Source organism: Carex rostrata, chromosome 26, assembly GCF_964058835.1.
Source record: "Carex rostrata chromosome 26, lpCarRost1.2, whole genome shotgun sequence".
Taxonomy (NCBI): domain Eukaryota; kingdom Viridiplantae; phylum Streptophyta; class Magnoliopsida; order Poales; family Cyperaceae; genus Carex; species Carex rostrata.
The window spans coordinates 5,453,767-5,477,470 of NC_135943.1; the positions used below are offsets into that span (position 1 = coordinate 5,453,767).

The 23,704-nt window shown below is 33.9% G+C and overlaps 1 protein-coding gene across 4 annotated transcripts; it reads right to left on the reverse strand.

Annotated features, from left to right (window-relative positions):
• Positions 1-2,844: 2,844 nt before the first annotated feature.
• LOC144544531 (endo-1,3;1,4-beta-D-glucanase-like) lies at positions 2,845-22,898 on the reverse strand. 4 transcript variants are annotated; one of them, XR_013508247.1, is made up of 8 exons: positions 22,611-22,898; positions 20,468-20,489; positions 20,215-20,338; positions 19,792-19,882; positions 19,422-19,511; positions 19,088-19,188; positions 18,672-18,873; positions 18,063-18,144 (listed from the first exon to the last, which is right to left on the reverse strand). XR_013508247.1 is itself a non-coding variant. In XM_078293055.1 (7 exons), exons 1-7 carry the CDS (start codon positions 22,762-22,764, stop codon positions 3,027-3,029), a joined length of 723 nt encoding a protein of 240 aa, XP_078149181.1. In that variant the 5' UTR covers positions 22,765-22,840; the 3' UTR covers positions 2,845-3,026. The 4 variants fall into 4 exon arrangements, 3 of the variants coding, with proteins under 3 accessions (XP_078149181.1, XP_078149180.1, XP_078149182.1); XM_078293055.1 differs by lacking the exons at positions 18,063-18,144; positions 18,672-18,873; positions 19,088-19,188; ... (2 more) ...; positions 20,215-20,338; positions 20,468-20,489 and adding exons at positions 2,845-3,167; positions 3,962-4,062; positions 4,328-4,417; ... (1 more) ...; positions 5,156-5,279; positions 5,407-5,428 and having other exon boundaries at positions 22,611-22,840; XM_078293054.1 differs by lacking the exons at positions 18,063-18,144; positions 18,672-18,873; positions 19,088-19,188; ... (3 more) ...; positions 20,468-20,489; positions 22,611-22,898 and adding exons at positions 2,845-3,167; positions 3,962-4,062; positions 4,328-4,417; ... (2 more) ...; positions 5,407-5,428; positions 7,439-7,721.
• Between the last annotated feature and the right edge of the window lie 806 nt (positions 22,899-23,704).

Sequence of the window (23,704 nt, forward strand, 5' to 3'; positions counted from 1 at the left end):
CATCACTTCAAATGTCTTATTTTTTGGCATACACTCTAAACAAGAAAAAAATTTCTTCACAAAATTATTTAAATCAAAATATTAAAATCTCTAAAAAAAAAAAAAAAGGACAGCCCGGACCCCAGGCAGTCTAGTCCCTAGTGGACCGCCCCTGGCCCGGGCGGTCTGCTAGGAAGGATGGGCCGCCGGTGGGCCTGGTAGTCGGGGCATTTTTTAAAAAAATCCAAACATGAGGGCAGTGTTAAAAATGCTAATTTATGATATTTTCATGATTAAGTTTCATACAAAATCGCCAAACAGATCATGAGATATTATCTCTCAAAAATTGTCCGAACTGCTAAAACAGGTTCTGTTCCTGGTTGTTCCTAGCAGAAACATATTGTTCCTGGATAGTGCAGAAAATGGTATGGTTTGGCCAGAGCCGAAACAACTTGTTTGTGGCCAAAATAGGAGCCAAAACCAATGTGCAGAAAAGCCTATGGTTCGGCCAGAGCCAAAACAGGATGTTCCTGGCCAAAACAGAGGCCGAAACAGAGGGAGGAAGCATTTATTTTTGTTATTTTTGAACTATATTAATTGCAATGCATTCAGAATTTTAATATGGTTTCATTTAATTGATCTGTGGTCTATTTCTTTTATAAAATCGAGTCGAAGATTCATAAAATTTGGCAATTAATTTCATACAAATATTTCATATGTTTATTTCTGAAATTTGGATTTGAATAATTCGTTCTCAATTTATATAATTATATATATTCGATTAAATCTCTAAAATTCATAAATGAACTAGTTTTATAAATTTCATAATTTATTTATACGAGTAATTTCATGTAATTATACTTTTATTTAGAATTCAATTATTTATTTATTCATACAAATCAAATTTAATTTCTTTTCTAAATGGTTCAACGGAACTTGTAACGAATTTTTAAATTCACGAACTATTCGAATAATTACCATTAATTTATAGAATTTATATTTTAGATTCAAATTCTTAACTTAGTACACACTAAATTTATAACTCGATTGTATCTCGAAATTTTAGTTTCACTTTAAATTAATCAGACAAAAATCTGAAAGTTCGTTTAATTAACCAAAATTTTAAATTTGAGCAAAATTTTTAATTTAGCAAATTAATTTTTTTTTAAAATTTTGGGATATAACAAAAACCACAGCTCACCCAAATATATAGGCCCAGACCTTGGATTTTTTCCAAGGTTTCGAATTTAAATTCCGGACCGTGAATTTTTTCCACGGTTCCGAATTTAAATTCCGGACCGTGGATTTTTTTCACAGTTCCGAATTTAAATTCCAGGCTGTGTATTTATTACACGGTTCCGAATTAAAATTCGAAACTGTGGATCTTTTTGACGGTTTGGATATTTTTTAAATTTTGACTGAATCCTAGTTATTTTTATTAAAATATTATAGAAAATAGGTAAAAATAAAAATGTCGGCTCTAAGCCTATATAGTATACACAACATATTTTAATTATACCATAAAGTCAATGTCAAATCATGAATATTTAAAAAAAAAAGGGAGAGAAAGAAGTCAACGTGTCGTTCCCTCCCACTTGCGCTAAGGAACTGTACCGGAGTTTCTGTATGGAGTATGGACAATTATTCATTTTAAATTAAATTCTCCAAATTAGATTTCACCATAGCAGCTGCTGTTAGAGCATCCCCATCTCTAAAACTCAAAAGAATTTCTAAATAACTGTTAACTATTTTTTAGAAATTATGGTCTTTAAAATTTCTAATTCTCACATCTCTGAAACTCATTTTAGAGTTTCTATTAAGTCACGTCAGCAACAAATTATAAAGGAGAAACAATTTGAGCCAATTATTTGACCAACATAGAGTTTATAAACAATTTCTTAATAAGAAACTTTCATGTATAGTTTCTAAATAAGAAACTCTCATACATCCCTGAAACTGAATTAGAAACTGCCACGTCAGATTAGAAACTCTAATAGTTTGCTCTTATTGTCCATATCACACGAGATCTAATGTACAACGATCTGGACCATCCAATCTGTAAAACTCGATGAGTTCCATTCATTTGGGGAGAACACAATCCCAATAATTGTAGGTGGCGATTATGGTGTAGCTTTCTTTTTGTATATAAAAATCGACAAATTTATCTATTCACAATTCACTCAACAAATCTACACTCCTTGATAATAATATTACCCTGCTTAAGCTTTCATCTAGCAAGAGGAAACAGCTTGAAAAAACCATGGTAAAAAACCCACAAAATTAAGTTAGGGGGGAATATTATTGTTTGGCTATCTCAACCATGGCATGCTTATGTTCTATAATATATTTGGTTCCAACTGGACAAAAATGCCTGATCAGTAAAAAGAGTATTTTTTTTTTAAAAAAAAACATAAGTTAGAGGTCAAGTCATCCAACACACTTTCAAACTCCTATGCATATTATAAAATATTTCTCCACTTTATGAATTTTGAATCTATTACTTCTCACATGAAATCCATGTACCTTTGCCACTAGACTAAAGGCAGGTTCTTGTAAAAAGAGTTGATGAGAGTCAGCATGAATCTTGGTACAATACGGTTCATCAGATCTGTCCAATACACGAAAATAAATCTGTTGTTATTCCAACGGAATACCATGTTTCTGTTATTATGATTCCAACCATTCAACTTCCTTGAGATTTGTGCACAAAAATGTTTCTTCATTGGGATTCATTGAGCTTCGCCTATGGAGAACTATGAATGGTTGGGATCGGAATAACAACAATAAACTATAGACCCATCAGATCTGTCCTGCAAAAGTACAGTGCAGGAGGAAACTTCATTTTCAGAACAACAACACAAATCATGGCTAGCTGCAAAACTTACAAATATGTTTACCAACATAAGATAATGTACTAAATTATATTATACTTCAAACCCTTATTCTATTAAATATTCATCCCATAACTATATATATTACCTATCACCACAACTCTCAGTTTTGACATGACATTCGTGATACATATATATAATACACAACCATAATTTTTACTTCACATATTTGTTGAACCAATTAAGCATGTCTTTGTGGGCTTCTTCAGCCTTTTCTACAGCAGCTTTGTCAGTGACCTCATATCGTACGGTCCATCCATGTTGAACACCTGCAAATATCTTCACATAGCTTGGCACCTGTTTGCAAATAATATAAGAAAATATATATATATATATATATATATATATATATATATATATAGTATGTTAACTCACTTTCATTTTTATTGGCAATAATTAGTTTAGATTTAGACGCATCAATGGATCGAGTTCGGTCAGATGTGTCACATAAGCATTTTTATATTTTATGAAAGGGTCAGACCCAATCCCACCAGTCATGGATCAACCAAAATATAGCTATACAAAACCCACGCAAGTCATCTGTCAACCCAACCCCACCCATTAAATTACAGTACAGAAAATATATTAAATATATTCATATTAGATCTTAGACAAACAAAATGGAGTGGAAATGAGGTCAATACATTGGCTTTCCTATCGCTTCCCTAAACCCATTAAGACATTGTAAAATATATAGTTCAGTAAACAGGTAGAACAGGGACATGCGGGTTAGAAAATTTTGGACCTATACTTGGCCCTTTTTCCGAATCCGTATCACCCCAGGTACCTGAGGTGCAAGTCATAAATCTGGACCGTTCTTTTCATGTGGCACGTATCTCAAAGCAGCCCCCTTAAAGTTCCAATTGGCTCCGGATTGAGTTTGGCCCAGCTGAGTTAATCTGAACCGTCCATTTTTTAAAATTGTACCTCAGGTACCGGAAGGGACACAGACTCCCTTTTCCCAGGTGTCAATCTCAAACAGGTCGGATCCACTATGCTGGGATGACTGGATAGGTTGAATAATTAATTGTAGTACCCCTGGTTCAGTTGGAGTTCTAAGGTGTAAGGATCAGTTGAAAAATTCAAATCACCTCAGGTCTGGTAGAGAGTATCTCCTCAAACTGCTTAGTCACTTCGGGAGGGGTACGCATGTCAATCTCAGCTCCAAGTACTGATATGGGGATCTTGACCTCTGAAATTGATTTTGTACATTTAATTATTCAGAGAGGGAAATAATTGCAATAAGTCGTAAATCTGAGAATTGTAGTGCCACCTGCTGCAACAGAAATATGAATAGTACTCGCTACCTAAGAAAATATAAGCAGCCGCCTGATTGATAAATGACAGGCATTAACTTGGTACTGCACGGTACAGATTACTGTCCCAATAAAAGAAAAGTACCCACCAATAGCAGCGTAATACCACAATTATTGAATAGACTGAAGCAAAATCTGTACCTTTAATATCATCAACAGTGACAAAAGAGGGATGAAGCAGCACTGCGGCTTTGATGTCATCTGACTTTGCCAATTCCACAACAACCTTGGCTGATATCACCGGATGATGAGTACCATAAATTAGGTTAACATTTTTGACATAAATGTGCATGTGTTATGGCATAGATAAGAGAAGATGTGTGCTATACAATGTAAACTGTTTAAGGCTCGATAAAAGTCAATGCTATTATCTGAACTACAATAACTAAACAAGCCGAGAAAAACTAAAACATGATATGTGCAAATATATCTTGTACTGTTTAAGGGATTAATGCCATGCCTAAAATTCATTAAAAGAAATAAACCATACAGACAAAAACATAACCAGTACCTCCCCAGCAAAAACCTGCAGCTCCAATGGCAGATACACCTTTTCTCTTTAGGGCTTGGATCACAAGCTTTGCATCCTCAAATCCTTTTGCCTAAATCCACAAGTTTACATATTACGCAAGCAGCACTGAAAATTTGCAATCCTGCCTAAAAAAAAGCCTTGGGATCTCTAAAAGTTTCATAATACCCACTTTACTAGCACACTTTCCAAAGAAATTTGCTAGGACATTGATGGTTTCATACTGTTCTAAAGCAACAAATTGAATTCAATCCAGCAGATACAGGACTGTAGGTAAGTGGCGAACTATCATAACGAAACTACTGCATTCTTCATTCATACACAATTAAGCTCAAGTTAAAATTAAAACTTCCATTGAACTTAAAGAAAGCAAGTTGTGGAAGGGAAAAGATGAAATTGCAACACAAACTACTAAAACATAAGTGTAAACCATTACATACCGGTCCATGCTTTTGAATCCACGTTTCAAACTGACTGAAGTCATTACGTGGCATGGGATCTCCATAGAAAAAATCCGGGACCACCACGTAATATCCAGACTCTGCCAGTTTATCTGCCAAAGCCCTATCAGTTCAAATCATAATTTTCTATGATTAGTCAAAACAATCCCAATCAATTTAGAATTTACATCACGACATGCATTTGGAAAAAATATAGAGAAGAATTAAGGAAAAGAGGAATAGGCACTAACCTCAGGTTTGGTGCATCAAATCCTGAAAAGGAAAAAAACCATCTTCGAGTTAGCCATATAACATGACACATAAATTTTCAAGTATAATATGTTATAGAATGTACAAACCAAGCAAAATAGAGGATACTTCTGAACGTTTTGGTGTCTAGTTATTTCTACTTTTCTTCAACGAGTAATTCGTGGAGAGAGAAATCAGAGAGGGGATGTTCAGGAATGTTCTAAAACAATGGGAAATCAGACTGACAACTAACCATATTTACAAGGATGTATGCTTGTCCATTCTTTTGTTCCCTGTGAATTTTACACAACTAGTTTCATGCAGGCAGGTTGTCAAGTATATTAATATATGAACACACTATCTAACAAAAAGCTCTGAAAAGGTTTAATCAGTATAGAACTTTATCAGGCCATCTTTATTAGGTTAAGTTTTCTTTTATTCTTTGAAGGACTAATGTTGTTTAGTTTGGTTCGATCGCATTCCAACTATGATTCAGTTAGGTTCATTTAACAGGCTACTGGAGTTTTCGATTTATTACAACAAGTTGCTCATGTTTGGATCACTGTCAAACCTAGTTTTATGTTAGACAGGTTGTCAGTTGATTCAGGTTTATATTCAATAGAGAAGGAAGTCTAACTAAACAAATCTTTATTTATTATATTTTCTAAGGGAAAAAAATTGTTAAAAGCATATACCAGAACTTTATTTGATGTTTACTATACACCACAACTTAACTTTTAGAAGCTTTTGACTTGTTTAAATTCAATCAATTTCTACAACCATATACTTGCAACTGATTGGACCACATATAATTTTGGTAGAAGATTGTGGAATGATACTTTACCTTCCACAGATAATTTTTTCAAAAGCATATACCAGAACTTTATTTGATGGGTAAGAAAACTACAGCTGAACATCAAAATAGAGTATTTTTCCAACTAAAGTGTAGGAGTTATTTTTCTCTTTTTGGAACAGTTCTTGTTATTGTTGCTATCAGCACAACCACTACTTCATTTAACTAATTATTATTGTAGTGACAAATGAATTATTTAGGTTCTGTTTGGCAAGGTCAAAAATTCGTGATTTTGGAATAATTCGAATATAATTTGGAAATGATTTGGAGTTACCTGGACCAGAGATCTTAGTCCTGCAAAAAAAAAAAATAAGGTTCTGGAAAAAATGAGGAAAATTCATGAATAGTTTGTAAAATTCGGCAATTATTAGGGTTTAATTCAGTTAAAGTTCGGTCAACCGAATAATTCAATATTCGGTTCGGCATTACCAAAAAAACAAATTATTCGGATTTAATTCGCGAATCTTGTGATTATGATTATTATCACTATTCCTATTATCATTAATTTAATATTGTTATTGTCATTATTTATGAAGCATGTGCATTTCAAAAAGAAAAAAAAATAACAATAAATGAAAAAATAAGGTCAAATCTAAGCGAGGGTAGCTCCAAGCACGTCCTAGATATTGGAGTCCTGCACTGGAATAAACCGTCCGAATTTGATCATACGGTTTGGTATCCGATTCCCAGGGACGAACCAAATTAAATAAACCTTCTACGAATATAAAAAGACATCAGCGGTGTGCCTCCTAACCGTTCATTTTAGGGATCCATATCCTCCCAGGTACCTGACCCAAACGGACGGACAGATTTTCTCTCTGGTGATTACTCGGATGACGTAGGGGTAGTATTATTTGTGCTTTGAGATTCGTGCCAATTTAAAAATCTGAACTGAAACTAAATCTGGACCGTCCGTTTCGGTCCAGATAGCTGGGAGGAGGATGTGAATTTTCATTTTAGATTGGACTCCCTGATAGGTACTATCGGGTTTTCAAAAAAATAAAAACATTTTAGATTGGACCAAGTCAAGCACAAAGAAAAAGGAACATAGAACTAAGACAGGCGTCAAAGACGAAACTATGACTTAATCAGTCTCAAGGACTCGGGAGAGAAACTAATAAAGCAATAAATAAAATTCTCAAGGACTTGCTAGAAAAAACTCAAGAGGAATTGGGAAGTACCGAAGATGTCGGAGACGAGCAGGACGGCAGGTTTCGGAAAGTCGAGAGCGCCGGAGGTGTATGTTTTGAGTCCCCCGAAGTTGTCCACAACCATGCCCTTCCCGTAGGCCGGGTCCAGAGTCGGCGGGTTGGCACAGCACTGTGAAGCGGCCATTTGTGGTTTATCCAAGTGATTTACCAATGATTATTATAATCCGAGCTTGGATTTGGGGCTAGCGGATGATGATTTTGTATGAACGAGGTTATAAACCCAAATTGAATTGGGTTTATGTAGAGCTGGAATAGAATGGTCCTTTCGAGGAACACGTATCGTCTACATAAACTCAGAAGGAATCTTTTGAGTTCATAAATTACGACCATCTGATTTTAAACGAAACCAATCTAACCGTCTGATTTTATCACAGGAGATCTTTAATATTAGTACGGATCTAGTCTGCACGATTTTTAAATCGAATCAGATGGTCCAGATGTATTAACTCAAAAGATTCCATTTTGAGTTAATGCAGAGAATACGAATTCCCTTTCGAAAGATGTGACAATTTTTCTAATGGTCCCCAAATTACTCTGCTAATTAGTCGAGTTTGGCCGTAAGTAACTTGAATTTTGTATTTAGATAAGGACCGTCCGATCAAAATCCGAATCAATATGGTCCGAGGTATAATTAATGCACAGTCTCTTTAACATTTGTGCAAACAGATCTGACCGTTCAAATCTAAACTCAAAATTTGAGTTACTTTAGGTGATATGAATTCCGCATTAGCCTTCAAATTACCTACCACCGTGTGGTAGTTACGAGCGTCACCGATTACGATTTTATCTTTAATAATTATTATCGGAGAAAAGGTCGGATCATGTTACTTCTACAAATCTGATTTGAGGAAAAATCCCCGGCCATTTTTATTAATACCTCAAAAAAAAAAAAAAATTAAAACTGCCCTCATGTTTGGTTTTTTTTTTTAAATGTCTCGACCTCAAGGTCCACGACCCACCCTTCCTAGCAGACTGCCCGGGCCCGGGCCAGGGGTGGTCTATTAGGGTTTAGAGATCTCTTAATATTTGATTTAAATAATTTTGTCAAGAAAAAATTTTCTCGTTTGAGTGTATACCAAAAAATAAGACATTTGATATATTTATGAAATGATGTCGTAACTCTTTATAACTTTGATTTTGTTTGTCAGTTAGATATCACAAATTTAAAAATAACACTAATTAAGGACTTGGCCTCTGACAGCTTGTTGATATTCTTCTCTTTATTTATGGTACTAAAACAGTATTTTAGAGCTACTAAAATATATCAAAATCTCAAATTAGATCTCTTTCCATGCACAATGCACCCTAGACTGACATCTGATATAGTATCAAGTCCAAACTCAGCAGCCAAGTACTAAGTAAATGCCACTGGTATAGTGCAATGCACTAAAAACATCAAATTTGACCTCTTCTGATAAATTAGCAAGTCTGGACTGATACATGGACCAAACTGCAAAAGTGATTACACCAGCATGTAAAGCATTCAAAAATACACAAACTTGACACAAAAATAAACAAGAAAAAAATTTCTGCACAAAATTATTTAAATCAAAATATTAAGATCTCTAAAAAAGAAAAAGGAGGACCGCCTGGACCCCAGGCGGTCTGGTCCTTAGCGGACCATCCCTGACCCAGGCAGTCTGCTAGGAAGGATGGGCCACCCGTGGGCCTGGCGATCGGGACATTTTAAAAAAAATCCAAACATGAGGGCAGTGTTAAAAAAATCTTTTTTTTAGGGTAATAATAAAAATGACCGAAAAATTCTAATTTATGATATTTTCATGATTAAGATATATCCACCGGCCATTTTTATTAATACCCTACAAAAAAAAGTTAATTTAAAAAATGTCCCTATCATATTTTTTTTTTTTCAAAACTGTCTCGACCGCCAGGCTCACGGGCGGCCCAAAAAACCCACCAGACCCCCCCACGGGCGGGTCACACCACTAGCGGACCGCCCCCCTCCCCTACGAGCGAGTCACACCACTAGCGGACCCCCCCCCCCACACGAACGGTCCTCTCTCTTTTTTTCTTTTCTTTTTAGAAATATTAGTATTTTGATTTAAATAATTTTGTGAAGAAAAAGTTTTCTTTGTTTAGAGTGTTTGCCAAAAAATAAGACATTTGATATATTTATGAAGTGATGTCGTAACTCTTTACTACGATTTATACAGGATACGCGCATGGGAATCAAATCTGCAACTCACATGCATTGTTTTAACTTTTGTCAAATCAACGTTTTACTTTCGTCAAATCACCACTCAAAAAAATAAAAGAGCAAACTGGAACACCACACTCAAAGAATCCGTATCTTATAGGACCCGATGTGCAATTTATATAGACAGTCCAGATTAATTCTCAGCCGAAATAAATTCAATGTCTTAAGAAAATATAAGAGTCTGTTTCAAGATGCGTGCCAAGTTAAAAAACGGTTCATATTTTATAATTAAACCTCAGGTATCTAGGATCTGAATTCCACACTCAATAGCGCGCTATAGCGTTTTCAGACCTCTGTCTATGCACAAGCACCCTAGACTGACCTTTGGTATGGTACCAAGTCCAAACTCAGCAGCCAAGCACTAGGCAAAGAAACTAAAAACATCAAATTTGACCTCTACTGGTAAATCAGCAAGTCCAAACTAATACAGGGTCTGCAAAAGTGCAAAAGCGATTACGCCAGCATGTAGAGCATTCAAAAATACACAGAATTGATACAAATTTCAATTTATTTGAATTTTTCTACAGTTAGTTATGAATTTTCAAAGTTTAGCTTTCGAAAAAACTTTAGACAACCATAACTTTAGTTATGAGAGTCGGATTCGTGAGTATGACGACTTTTCGGAAAGGGAAGGACGAGAAGGATCTGAATATCACCCGAGAATTACTTTCGAATATCCAAAGCATCATAATTTCAAAAAAACGTCATTTAGTGCCTCAAAAATTCAGTTTAAGTTTTCTTTCGACTGTAGGCATTAAAAATAGCAATTTTCAAACCATCTTAATAAATAGTAAAAAAATTAAAAAAATATATAAAATTTGGTCTCCAAGCACATTTTAATATAGATTAAACATCTAACGGTTTGGATCGGCTATTTAGACTTCGAAACTAGAGATATGAGCGCGAATTAAAACACCCCGTTAAATTCGCGAAGTAGCGTAGCCTTACTCTACATGTATATATTTGTATATATAATATAATACCGTGTGTATGTATGTTTATGTATATATTTATATATACATATATACATATATTATAAAAAAATGAGTTTATACATATATACATAGAGTGTGGCTAATTTGCTACCGGAAGCACTTCGACCGAGATGCTTCCAGGGCTATATTAGCATATGTGATGTTCAAACAACAAATCCAAATCATTAGATGTTTAATCTATATTAAAATCTACTTGGAGACCAAATTTTACATTTTTTGAAATTTTTTTACTATTTATTAAGATGGTTTGAAAATCGATGTTTTTATTAAAATTTTGCACCATAAAAAACAGCAACTTTCAAACCATCTTAATAAATAGTAAAAAAATTCCAAAAAATATAAAATTTGGTCTCCAAGTAGATTTTAATATAGATTAAACATCTAATAGTTTGGATTTATTGTTTGAACATCACATATGCTAATAGAGCCTCGGAAGCACCTCGGTCGAAATGTTTATGGTAGTAAATTAGCCACACTCTATATACATATATACATATATTATATATGTATATGTATATTGTATGTGTATATGTATATGGAGAGTGACTAATGTGCATTTGTATGCATATGGCCCGATATGCATATGGTCCAAATTTGAAATTTGAAAATCCAAAATGTCGATCCGAACTGTTCATCTTGTTATCCATATTAATATGTGCTTAGAGACCAAATTTTACATTTTTCTGAATTTTTTTACTATTTATTAAGCCACTTTGAAAATTATTGATCCAACGGTGGCTTAACAAAACAGTAAAATCAGCAGCTACCGTTGGATCAGCAATTTTCAAAGTGGCTTAATAAATAGTAAAACAATTCAGAAAAATGTAAAATTTGGTCTCCAAGCACATATTAATATGGAGAACAAGATGAACGGTTCGGATCGACGTTTTGGATTTTAAAATTTCAAATTTGGACCGTATGCATATCGTGTCATATGCATACGAATGCACATTAGTCACTCTCTATGTATATGTGTATATGTGTATATGTGTATATGTGTATATGTGTATATGTGTATATGTGTATATGTATATATGTATGTATATATGTATATGTATATATGTATATGTATATATGTATCTCTGTATGTATATATGTATGTATGTATGTATGTATGTATGTATGTATGTATGTATGTATGTATGTATATGTATACATTATACATATATTATAAAAATCGTAAAAAGAGAAGAAGATCAACAAGTTGTCAGAGATTGGAAATTTTTGAATAAAGGTCAAGTCCTTAATTAGTGTTATATTTAGACTTGTGATATCCAACTGACAAATAAAATCAAAGTTATAAAGAGTTACGACATCACTTCATAAATATATCAAATGTCTTATTTTTTGACATACACTCTAAACAAAGAAAATTTTTTCTTCACAAAATTATTTAAATCAAAATACTAAGATCTCTCTAAAAAAAAAAAAAGAGGACTGCCCGTGAGGGGGGGGGGGGGAGGCGGTCCGCTAGTGGTGTGACCCGCCCGTGGGGGGGCGGTCTAGTGGGTTTTTTGGCCGTCCGTAGGCCTGACGATCGGGGCAGTTTTGAAAAAAAACAGATGGCAGGGGCATTTTTAAAATTAATATTTTTTTTATAGAGTATTAATAAAAATGGCCGTATATCCACGTAGTTTTGAGGAATTTATGAATTTTCAGTAGACGCGTTTGGTTTTTTACAATATTTTCATTGAAAACTTGTAATTCTCCGTTTGTTAGAGGTGACAAGTTGATTTTGCCTAGGGACATTATTTTAGAATATAGATAGAGAAATAAGAAAGATAATTGTCCGGTCAAACGGGGTCTCACTTTCTTTAATTGATAAAAAAAATATTTCGTGTAATTTAAAATCATTTTCATTTCTTTAAATCACATCTTTGATGCAAATTTCCACTTCCAGATATTAATCTTCTTTTTTTGTTTATTAGTAAAACAATTAATTTTAGAAAATTGAATGTTTAAAGAACCATCCGGTTGACAAATTATTGGATAGCTAGACCACATGCACACAAAAAAAAATGAAATTTAAAAGCAAATTAAAATACGCACCTTCAAAGAAAAGAAAAAAAAATGCGATGCCTAAAATTGAATATTAATGATGGTAATTATATCATTAATGATGAAATTCACCAGTTTCTTTGTAAACAATTTCTTGACGACAGAAAAAAAAAATTGGGATTCTGAATAAATAAAAAATTAACAAATAAACTTGATGATTTCTGTTTTTAGGGAAAACTATAAGTATGAAAATGTCAAATTGGTCCCACTTTTTTTTATGTTGTGCTGAGATAACATTTCGACTTGGTGGTGTTTTCACAATTTTTTCAACAACATACCACAAAAAAAAATCCAACCATCAATGTTTTGCTTGGACCGAGATAGTAATTCGATTCCCAACTTTTTTTCCTTTTGCTGAGATAGCATTTCAGTCCGCAGTTTAACAAAAAAAATTGACAGCCAACCAAAATTAAAAAAATAAAAATATATGTGGCAAATAGAGAATTTGGCACAGAAAAAAAAAAAAAAAAAAAAAACAAAAAACAAAAAACAAAAAAAAACAAAAAAAAACCGATTCGGCACAAATTGTGAAAATTGTCCTTGGTTTTTGGATCAATTGAAGATTTGAAGACCATTAATTCTCCCAAAGCAACAATTTAAAAGAAGGATGGCAATTTTTATTTTCTAATTGGTGTACAAAAGATGATCAATAGTGTTGAGAAATAATTAAGCAAAAGAATTTGACTAACCGGACCAACCAGAACGAGTACCCATTTCGGTACAGAAAAAAAATATATATATATACCAACAGTTATACAGTTTAATTGAAAAATTGTGAAATCTCAGTACTTATACTTTTTGTAAAAAACTGAAACTATCAAGTTGGTTTTGTTATTTTTTTTTATGGTTTATAGAAAAAAATTCTCAATTTGGGTATTAATGCAGATTTGAGAAAAAAAAAATGACAAAACCAACTTGATAGTTAAAAAAAAAATTTCTCAATTTGGGTATTAATTGTGGTTGAAATCTTTTTTTATGTTTACAGTACTTAGTTATCAGTTATATTTATTGATTATTTGTTGTAAACAATAACAAAACTTTGGAAGAGCATATTTTTTTTTCTTTTGTGAAATGATAAAATTTTAAGGCAGCGCAAATCAAATTATATTATGGACCTATATGCAAAAGTAGATTATGTGTATGGGATAGGGGTATAAACGGTAGGATACGGATCAGATAGTGGTCTTATCGTATTCGTATCCGTTATAATTTTTCGGATACGGATACAGATAGTCTCGGATACGGATACGGATCGGATATTAAATGTCACAGATACGGATCGGATATCGGACGAATACGGATATCTTTCATAATTAGCTTGTTAGTTATAAAACATTTATTATATTATTAAAATATTAGTCACTAATTATGTCAGTGTTATATTGTTCATCAAAATATTTATCTATATTTAATTTAATAAATTATTTGTATAATATGCAATTTAATAAATCAATTTAAGAACATGTATCACATTTGTTGTAGTTTAAAAGTGTAAACGGTTGGATACGGATAGTTAAAAGTATTACTGTATCCGTATCCATTATAATTTTTTGGATACGAATACGGATAGTCTCGGATACGAATACGAGTCAAATAATTTAAATACTTTTTCGAATTCAAATTCGAACGAAATCAGATATTATCCGATCCGTTTGCACCCCTAGTATGGGAACTTGCAGCTATGAGAGGTATTGTCAAAGATTGACAAGAGGCAACGTTAAAATTTTCAGGGCGTTGATAGTCGCAAATTGACAAACGGCCTATGGGGGAAGCAAGCTTCTTTTCTTGACAAAAGGAGGATTCTCCTATTCTCTAATTCGAACCGGTCAAAATCGATCAAACGTCTTCATTTACTTTTTTTTTATATTAATATAATCTATTAAAATGAATTAGATATAATTGAAGCCGTTTGATTAATTTTGAACGGTTCGAATTGGAGAATAGAAGGATCCTCCTTTTCTCAAGAAAAGGAGCAGATTCCATTCCACACTTGTGGCATTCTAATAATCAAACAAAAGAGTGCATAGTACGTTTTGTTATCATTCAAATTTATGCGTTGATATGAATGTGATTATGTGGTTTTGTTTGCTTGATCACAAGTACGTGGGCCTTCTCAAAAGCCCAAACATCGACATTTTGATGTCTGGACTTGATTGAAGGAGTCTTTTTAAGCCTATTTAGCCCATGTAGTTTGACGAGAGCTGACGTAATACGGAGTGCGTTCCACCGATCATTTATTATTTTTTTTTTCTTATCCTATGATTTACATGCTGTAAGCCTACACACAACATATTTTAATTATAAAAAATTTTAAACTCTTTGCATTTATACCATAAAGTCGACTATAAATCATGAATATTAAAAAAAAAAAAAAGGAGAGAAAGAAGTCAACGTGGCGTAGACCGTCATCGTTCCTTCCCACTAGCGCTAAGGAACTGTACCGGAGTTTCTACAATTATTCATTTTAAATTAAATTTCACCATGACAGCTGCTCTTATTGTCCATATTGCACGAGATCCAATGTACAACGACAATCTGGACCATCCAATCTGTAGAACTCGATGAGTTCCATTCATTTGGGGAGAACACAATCCCAATAATTGTAGGTGGTGATTATAGTGTAGCTTTCTTTTTGTATATAAAAATCGACAAATTTATCTTCTTCTTTTTTAAAAAAGGCCGAGATCCAGTTTCATTTAATATCAAAACGAAACACACAGACACTGTTCAGGCATGAAGCCTAGAGAGCCTTGATACTCTCCATTACAAGAGCATATTAAGTAGGCTATAAAAAGAAGAGCTAACTAGCATCAGTTCTAAATTTCCTGGCAAGACCAAAAAATTGCAACAGGACCCATAAGAGACCACAATCCATATGAACACAGGGACATAGCATAGTAAGTTGGTAAAATATTACAAAGTCCTAAACAACTAGGCTGAAATCAACACTCAGAGGAGGAATCGTCAACAAGCTGAAAGGAGATTGCATCCTCTTCACCTGGCAAGATCACACGAAGGGGTATGGCATCCATCACATCTTCTCTAGGTATCCAGGCACATGTTTCTTGATGCATCTTCTGCTTGGGCTTAGAATGTCCTATCCAATATAAAACCAAAGAAATTATAAGAAAGATTAAACTTCAGGCAGTTTTGGGTTGTACATTTTGGAAGCACACTTCATTTCTCTGCTTCCAGACATACCAACAGGTGGCACTAAAAACAACTAGGAAGGCATGTTTTTCTAATTTAGGTAAAGATAAGGCAACTTTGAATACATCCTTAATAGTTTTTCAATTATCGTAATACAGTTGATTTTTCTCTAACCAATACCAAATTTGTTTGATCAATGAACAGTGCAAGAAAAAATGGTTAACAGTTTCTTCTTGGTCACAAAACACACACTTTGTATTGCCTATCCATCTTTTTTTTACTAAGATTGTTTTTAGTTAGAATCCTATTTCTAAAAGTCAACCACATAAAAATTTTGATTTTTGGAGGGATAGCTAAAGACCACCAGACTAGAGGTTGTTCTACTAACACCCATGTACAATTTAAAGATTGATAAAGAGATCTGACACTAAAAGCTCCTTTTGAAAGTTCATCTCCAGGACAGTTTGTCATACTCATGAGTAAAGGAAAAGTGACTAAGAACAATAAGGATTTGAGTCCATTCTACTAGACAAATCCCTAAGAGGACATCAGTGAAGGTCACTGCATTACCTTGAGATTGAATAACCTCTTTGAATAAAATGTCTTTGGTATTACAAAGAGCATAGATTTGGGGATATTTAGTAGCTAAGGAACAATTTTCAAACCAAATATCTATCCAGAATCTGACAGTGGATTGTTTACCTGGAGTTTATTCAATGCTATTGGATCCAATGTAAGATAGCTTCCTAATCTCAGTCCAAAATGGGGAAACTGGCTGTTGGGGTTGATTACCAGAGTACAAATAACATATTAGTGTCTTCCATTTACTATGGTCGACAAATTTATCTATTCACAATTCACTCAACAAATCTCCACTCCTTGATAATAATATTACCTTGCTTAAGCTTTCAACTAGCGAGAGGAAACAACTTGAGAAAACCATGGTCAAAAACCCGCAAAAGTTATGAGGAATATTAGTATTGGGCTAACTCAACCATGGCATACTTATGTTTTATAACATATTTGGTCCCAACTGGACAAAACTGCCTGATCTGTAAAATGACTTCTTCTTTTTTTAAATCATGGATTAGAGGTCAAGCCATGCATTCACCACACTTTCAAACTCCTATGCATATTATAGAATATTTCTCCACTTTGTAGATTTCGAATTTATGACCTCTTACATGGGAACCATGTATCTTTGCCACTAGACTAAAGGTAAGTTCTTATAAAAAGAGTTGATGAGAGTCAGCATGAATCTTGGTACAATACGGTTCATCAGATCTGTCCAATACACGAAAATAAATCTGCTGTTATTACAATGGAATACCATGTTTCTGTTATTCCGATTCCAACCATTCAACTTCCTTGAGATTTGTGCACAAAAATATTTCTTCATTGGGATTCATTGAGCTTCGCCTATGGAGAACTATGAATGGTTGGGATCGGAATAACAACAATAGACCTAGGGGTGCAAACGGATCAGATACGGATCAATTAGTGGTAAAACAATATCTGTATCTGCTTTTATTTTTCAGAGACGGATACAGATCGGGTAGTGGTAAAACCATACCCATATCCGCTTTTTGAATATTAGACGGATATATACGGATATGGATCGGATTTCTGATATCTGCGGATATATACATAAATATTTTCATAATATATATTAAACTATATGGTATATATATCTACTATTCAGATAATTAAAATTGAAAACCATATCCATATTCATATCCACACGGATATTCAGATCCGCATTTAATTTTCGGATACAGAAGTATCCCGAAAATATCCAATCCATTTCCACCCCTATTATAGACCCATCCGATCTGTCCTGCAAAAGTAGAGTGCAGGAGGAAACTTCATTTTCAGAACAACAACACAAATCAACAATAGATGGAAATAAATCTGCTGTTATTCCAACAGAATAACATGTTCCTGTTATTCATATCCCAACCATTCAGCTTCCTAGATATTTGTGCACAAAAAAGTTTCTTCATTGAGATTCATTGAGATTCGCATATAGAGAACTTTGAATGGTTGGGATCGGAATAACAACAATAGACTATAGACCCATCGGATCTGTCCTTCAAAAGTAGCAGTGCAGGAGGAAACTTCATGTTCAGAACAACAGCACAAATCATGGCTAGCTGCAAAACTTACAAATATGTTTACAACCATAAGATAATGTACTAAATTATATTATACTTCAAACCCTTATTATATTAAATATTCATCCCATAACTATATACCTATCACCACAACTTTTAAAATAGCCAATTTCCCCATAGATATACCATAATATCCAATACCCCCGTTAAAACTTATAATCCTTTCTTCTTTACCCTTTTATTTACTCAATCTTTTATTTATTTATTTCAAAAGTGAAATTGACAAATTTACCCTCCTCCTTCTCTTCACTGTGGTTCCATTGCTTGAACAATTCTTGTTCCATGACTAAATTAATTAAAAAAATGATATTTAAACAAACAAACAAACTAAAAGAAAACTAGTTCTTCAATTGCCCGTGCTCCAAATCATAGTCACTCAGGCCATTTGCTTTCTCTTTTAATAGCTTTACATCTTCTCCATTCAAAATATTACTACTTCTAGCTGACACAAACTAGGCGGCTTTTTTAATGGAGATATTGGATATTATGGTGTATCTATGGGAAAATTGGCTATTTTAAAAGTTTGAATGAGTATACTAGAAATTTTCCCATACTTCAAACCTTTATTATATTAAATATTCATCCCATAACTATATACCTATCACCACAACTCTCAGTTTTGACATGACATTTGTGAAACATATATATTATACACAGCCATCATTTTATTTACTTAACATACTTGTTTAACCAATTTAGCAAGTCTTTGTGGGCTTCTTCAGACTTTTCTACAGCCGCTTTGTCAGTGACCTCATATCGTATAGTCCATCCATGTGGAACTCCCGCAAATATCTTCACATAGCTTGGCACCTGTTTGCAATGATTATAAGAAAATATATAATAATTTAATCGAGCTTCAAAATTGTATGCTCACTTCATTTTTATTGGCAATAATTAGTTTACAAGCATCAGTGGGTCCAGTTCTGTCAGATGGGTCCGATAAGCATTACTATGGTACTTTTTATAAGGGTCAGACAAAATTCCATCAGTCACGGGTAAGGGTCGGTTTAGAAATTCAAATCACCTCAGGTTTGGTAGAAAGAATCTCCTCAAACTGCTTAATCACTTCTGGAGGAGTAGTCTTGTCAATCTCAGCTCCAAGTATTGATATCGGGACCTTGACCTCTGAAATTCATTTTGTACATTCAATTAGTTTAGAGATAAAAATAAGCCACCTGGTGCAACAGAAATAAGAATAGTACTCTCTGCCTAAGAAAAATAAGCAGACACCTAATTGGCAACTGACAGGCGTTAGCTTGGTACAGCCTGGTACATATTACTGTGCCAATACTGGCAGAGTACCCACCAATAGCAACATAATACCAAAATTATTGAATAAACTGAAGCAAAATCTGTACCTTTAATATCATCAACAGAGACAAAAGCGGGATGAAGCAACACTGCGGCTTTGATGTCATCTGACTTTGCCAATTCCACAACCACCTTGGCTGATAACACCGGATGATGAGTACCATAAATTAGGTTAACATTTTTGACATAAATGTGCATGTGTTATGGCATAGATAAGAGAAGATGTGTGCTATACAATGTAACTGTTTATGGCTTGATAAAAGTCAATGTTATTATCTGAACTACAATAACTAAACAAGCTGAGAAAACACTAAAACATGATATGTGCAAATATATCCTGTACTGTTTAAGGGATAAATACCATGTCTAAAATTCATTAAAAGAAATAAACTATATAGACAAAAACATAACCAGTACCTCCCCAGCAAAAACCTGCAGCTCCAATGGCAGATACACCTTTTCCCTTTAGGGCTTGGATCACAAGCTTTGCATCCTCAAATCCTTTTGCCTAAATCCACAAGTTTACATATTACTTAAGTAGCACAGAAAATTTGCAATCCCGCCTAAAAAAAGCCTTGGAATCTCTAAAAGTTTCATAATACCCACTTTATATACTAACACGCTTTCCAAAGGAACAAATTGAATTCAATCCAGCAGATACAGGACTGTAGGTAAGTGGCAAACTATCATAACGAAACTACTGCATTCTTCATTCATACACAATTAAGCTCAAGTTAAAATTAAAACTTCCATTGAACTTAAAGAAAGCAAGTTGTGAAAGGGAAAAAATGAAACTGCAACACATAAACTACTAAAACATAAGTGTAAACCATTACATACCGGTCCATGCTTTTGAAGCCACGTGGATAACTGACTGAAGTCATTAGGTGGCATGGGATCTCCATAGAGAAAATCTGGGACCACCACGTAATATCCAGACTCTACTAGTTTATCTGCCCAAGCCCTATCAGGTCAAATCATAATTTTCTATGATTAGTCAAAACAATCCCAATCAAATTAGAACTTACATCACACAACATGCATTTGGTAAAAATATAGAGAAGAATTAAGGAAAAGAGGAATAGGCACTAACCTCAGGATTGGTGCATCAAATCCTGGAAAGGAAAAGAACCATCTTTGAGTTAGTCATATAACACGACACATAAAATTTCAAGTATAATATGTTATAGCATGTACAAACCAAGAAAACTAGAGGATACTTCTGAACGTTTTGGTGTCTAGTTATTTCTACTTTTCTTCAACTAGTAATTCGTGGAGAGAGAAATTAGAGAGGGGATGTTCAGAAATGTTCTAAAGCAATGGGAAAGCAGATTGACAACTAACCATATTTACAAGGATGTATGTTTGTCCATTCTTTTGTTCCCTGTGAATTTTACACAACTAGTTTTATGTAGGCAGGTTGTCAAGTATATTAATATATGAACACATTATCTAACAAAAAGCTCTGAAAAAGGTATAATCAGTATAGAACTGTATCAGTCCATCTTTATTAGGTTGAGTATTCTTTTATTCTTTGAAGGACTAATGTTGTCCAGTTTGGTTCGATCGCATTCCAACTATGATTCAATTAGGTTCATTTAACAGGCTACTGGAGTTTTCGATTTATTACAACAAGTTGCTCATATTTGGATCAGGTCACTGTCAAACCTGCTTTTAGGTTAGACAAGTTGTCAGTTGATTCAGGTTTATATTCCAATATGTTTTGCTGCAAAAGAAGCTCAGATCGGATTTGGTTATAGCTAAGATGGTTAGGGTCGAATTAAACCACTCTTTTCTAATGATGGCATATGAAAGTAGTCTCTATTAGAGAAGGCAGTCTAACTAAACAAATCTTTATTTATTATATTTTCTAAGGGAAATTTTTTTTGTTAAAAGCATATACCAGAACTTTATTTGATGTTTACTATACACCACAACTTAACTTTCAGAAGCTTTTGACTAGTTTAAATTCAATCAATTTCTACAACCATATACTTGCAACTGATTGGACCACATATAATTTTGGTATAAGATTGTGGAAGGATACTTCACCTTCCACACAGAATTTTTCCAAAAGAATATACCAGAACTTTATTTGATCTGTAAGAAAACTACAGCTGAACATCAAATAGAGTTGAGTTATTTTTCTCTTTTTGGAACAGTTCTTGTTAGTGTTGCTATCACCACAACCACTATTTCATTTAACTAATCATTATCATAGTGACAAATGAATTATTCGGGTTCGATTTGGCGAGGTCAAAAATTCATGATTTGAAAATAATTCGAGTATAATTCGAGAAAGACTCGGAATTAATCGGACTAGAGATCTTAGTCCTGCAAAAGAGCAAAAACAAAAAATAAAAATAAAAAATGTTCTAGGAAAAATTCACGAATAATTTGTAAAATTCGAGAAAAATTCGCAAATTATTCGGGTTTAATTCGGTCAACCGAATAATTCGACGTTAGGTTCAGCATCACAAAAAAAACGAATTATTTGGGTTTAATTTGCAAATCTTGTGACTATGATTATTATCACTATTCCTATTATCATTAATTTAATATTGTTATTGTCATTATTTATGAAGCATGTGCATTTCAAAAAGAAAAAGAAAAAAAAGATAACAATAAATGAAAAAAGAAGGTGAACTCTAGCGAGGGGAGCTCTAAGCACGTTCTAGATATTGGAGTCTTGCACGGAAATGAACCGTCCAGGTTTTAAAATTCCCAAGGAAGATCCAAATTAAATAAACCTTCTATGAATATAAAAGGAATTGGATTTTGTCCAAAAGGTTTTGGACAGAATCTCATCCAAAGCTGATCCTTACCGTTTGATTTAGTTTAAAATTCGTGCTATCAAATTTAAATTAACTCTGAAAGGCTACGTAAATCTAAATCATCTGTGTTAATTTTAACACAGATCAAACAGTTTACAACGATGAGGTTTTGTCCGAAGCTCTTTGGACAAAAACTCAAGACATCAGCGGTGTGCCTCCCGACCGTTCATTTTAGATTGGACGAACTGCATATGAATAGCAGGTTACGCGTAAATAACAGAAGATGCAAACCCGCCATGGCATTTCAAGCACAAAGAAAAAGGAACATAGAACTAAGACAGAGGCGTCAAAGACGAAACTATGACTTAATCAGTCTCAGGACTCGGGAGAGAAACTGATAAAGCAATAAATAAAATTCTCAAGGACTTGCAAGAAAAAAACTCAAGAGGAATTGGGAAGTACCGAAGATGTCGGAGATGAGCAGGATGGCGGGCTTGGAGAAGTCGAGAGCGCCGGAGATATATGTTTTGAGTCCCCCGAAGTTGTCGACAACCATGCCCTTCCCGTAGACCGGGTCCAGAGTCGGCGGGTTGGCACAGCACTGTGAAGTGGCCATTTGGGGTTTATCCAAGTTTTATTACTGATGATTATTATAATCCGAGCTTGGATTTGTAAAGGAGCTCCAAGGGTATGGACGAGGTTATAAACCCATCCAAGTTGAATAGTCTGGGTTTATGTAGAGCTGGAATCAGAATTGTCACATCTTTCTTTCTCGAGAGTGCGTATCCTCTGAGATATATATCTCATATTTTGCGTGACCGACGTGTCCGGTGCCTATTCGGGGATAGCAAGGGGGTATTATTATAGCTTTGAGATTCGTGCAGAACATATTTGAACGGTTGGGATTTCCAAGAAAGTCACGCAAAATATGAGATATATATCTCAGAGGATACGAATTCTGAGAGAGAAAGATGTGACAATTCTGGCCGAATTTATTATTAATAGAAAAAAAAAATATATCAAAATACAGGTTTGTTTTTGGATTATTTCGAGATATGAGTAGAACGGGCTTAAATATCTCATCCAATGGAACAGGACTAATAAATCTGTCCAGGTTCCTTAACCTAATTAATGCTAACAGCAGCATAGTCGCCTGGATGAAAAAGGAAGACCCGTCCAGAATTTAAAAAAATATCTAAACCTTTTCTGATAAAAAAAAAAGCACAGCCCTGACGGGAAGTAAGACCCGTCCGAGGATTATATACTTATAATATTATTATATTATATAATAGAGGAGGGATCGGATGACACCCTTTTTTGGTGACATCGAATAACATCGTGCATTTTCAAAGTTTTCAAAGTCCAAACAGTCGATCCAAACCGTTCAACATAATAGATATGTTAAAATGTGCTTGCAGGTCAAATTTTACATTTTTTTGAAATTTTTTACTATTTATTAAGTATTTAACAAAATCGCTATATTCAGACCGTTGAATTTTTGTACCCATCTTAATAAATAGTAAAAAAATTCAAAAAAATGTAAAATTTGATCTGCA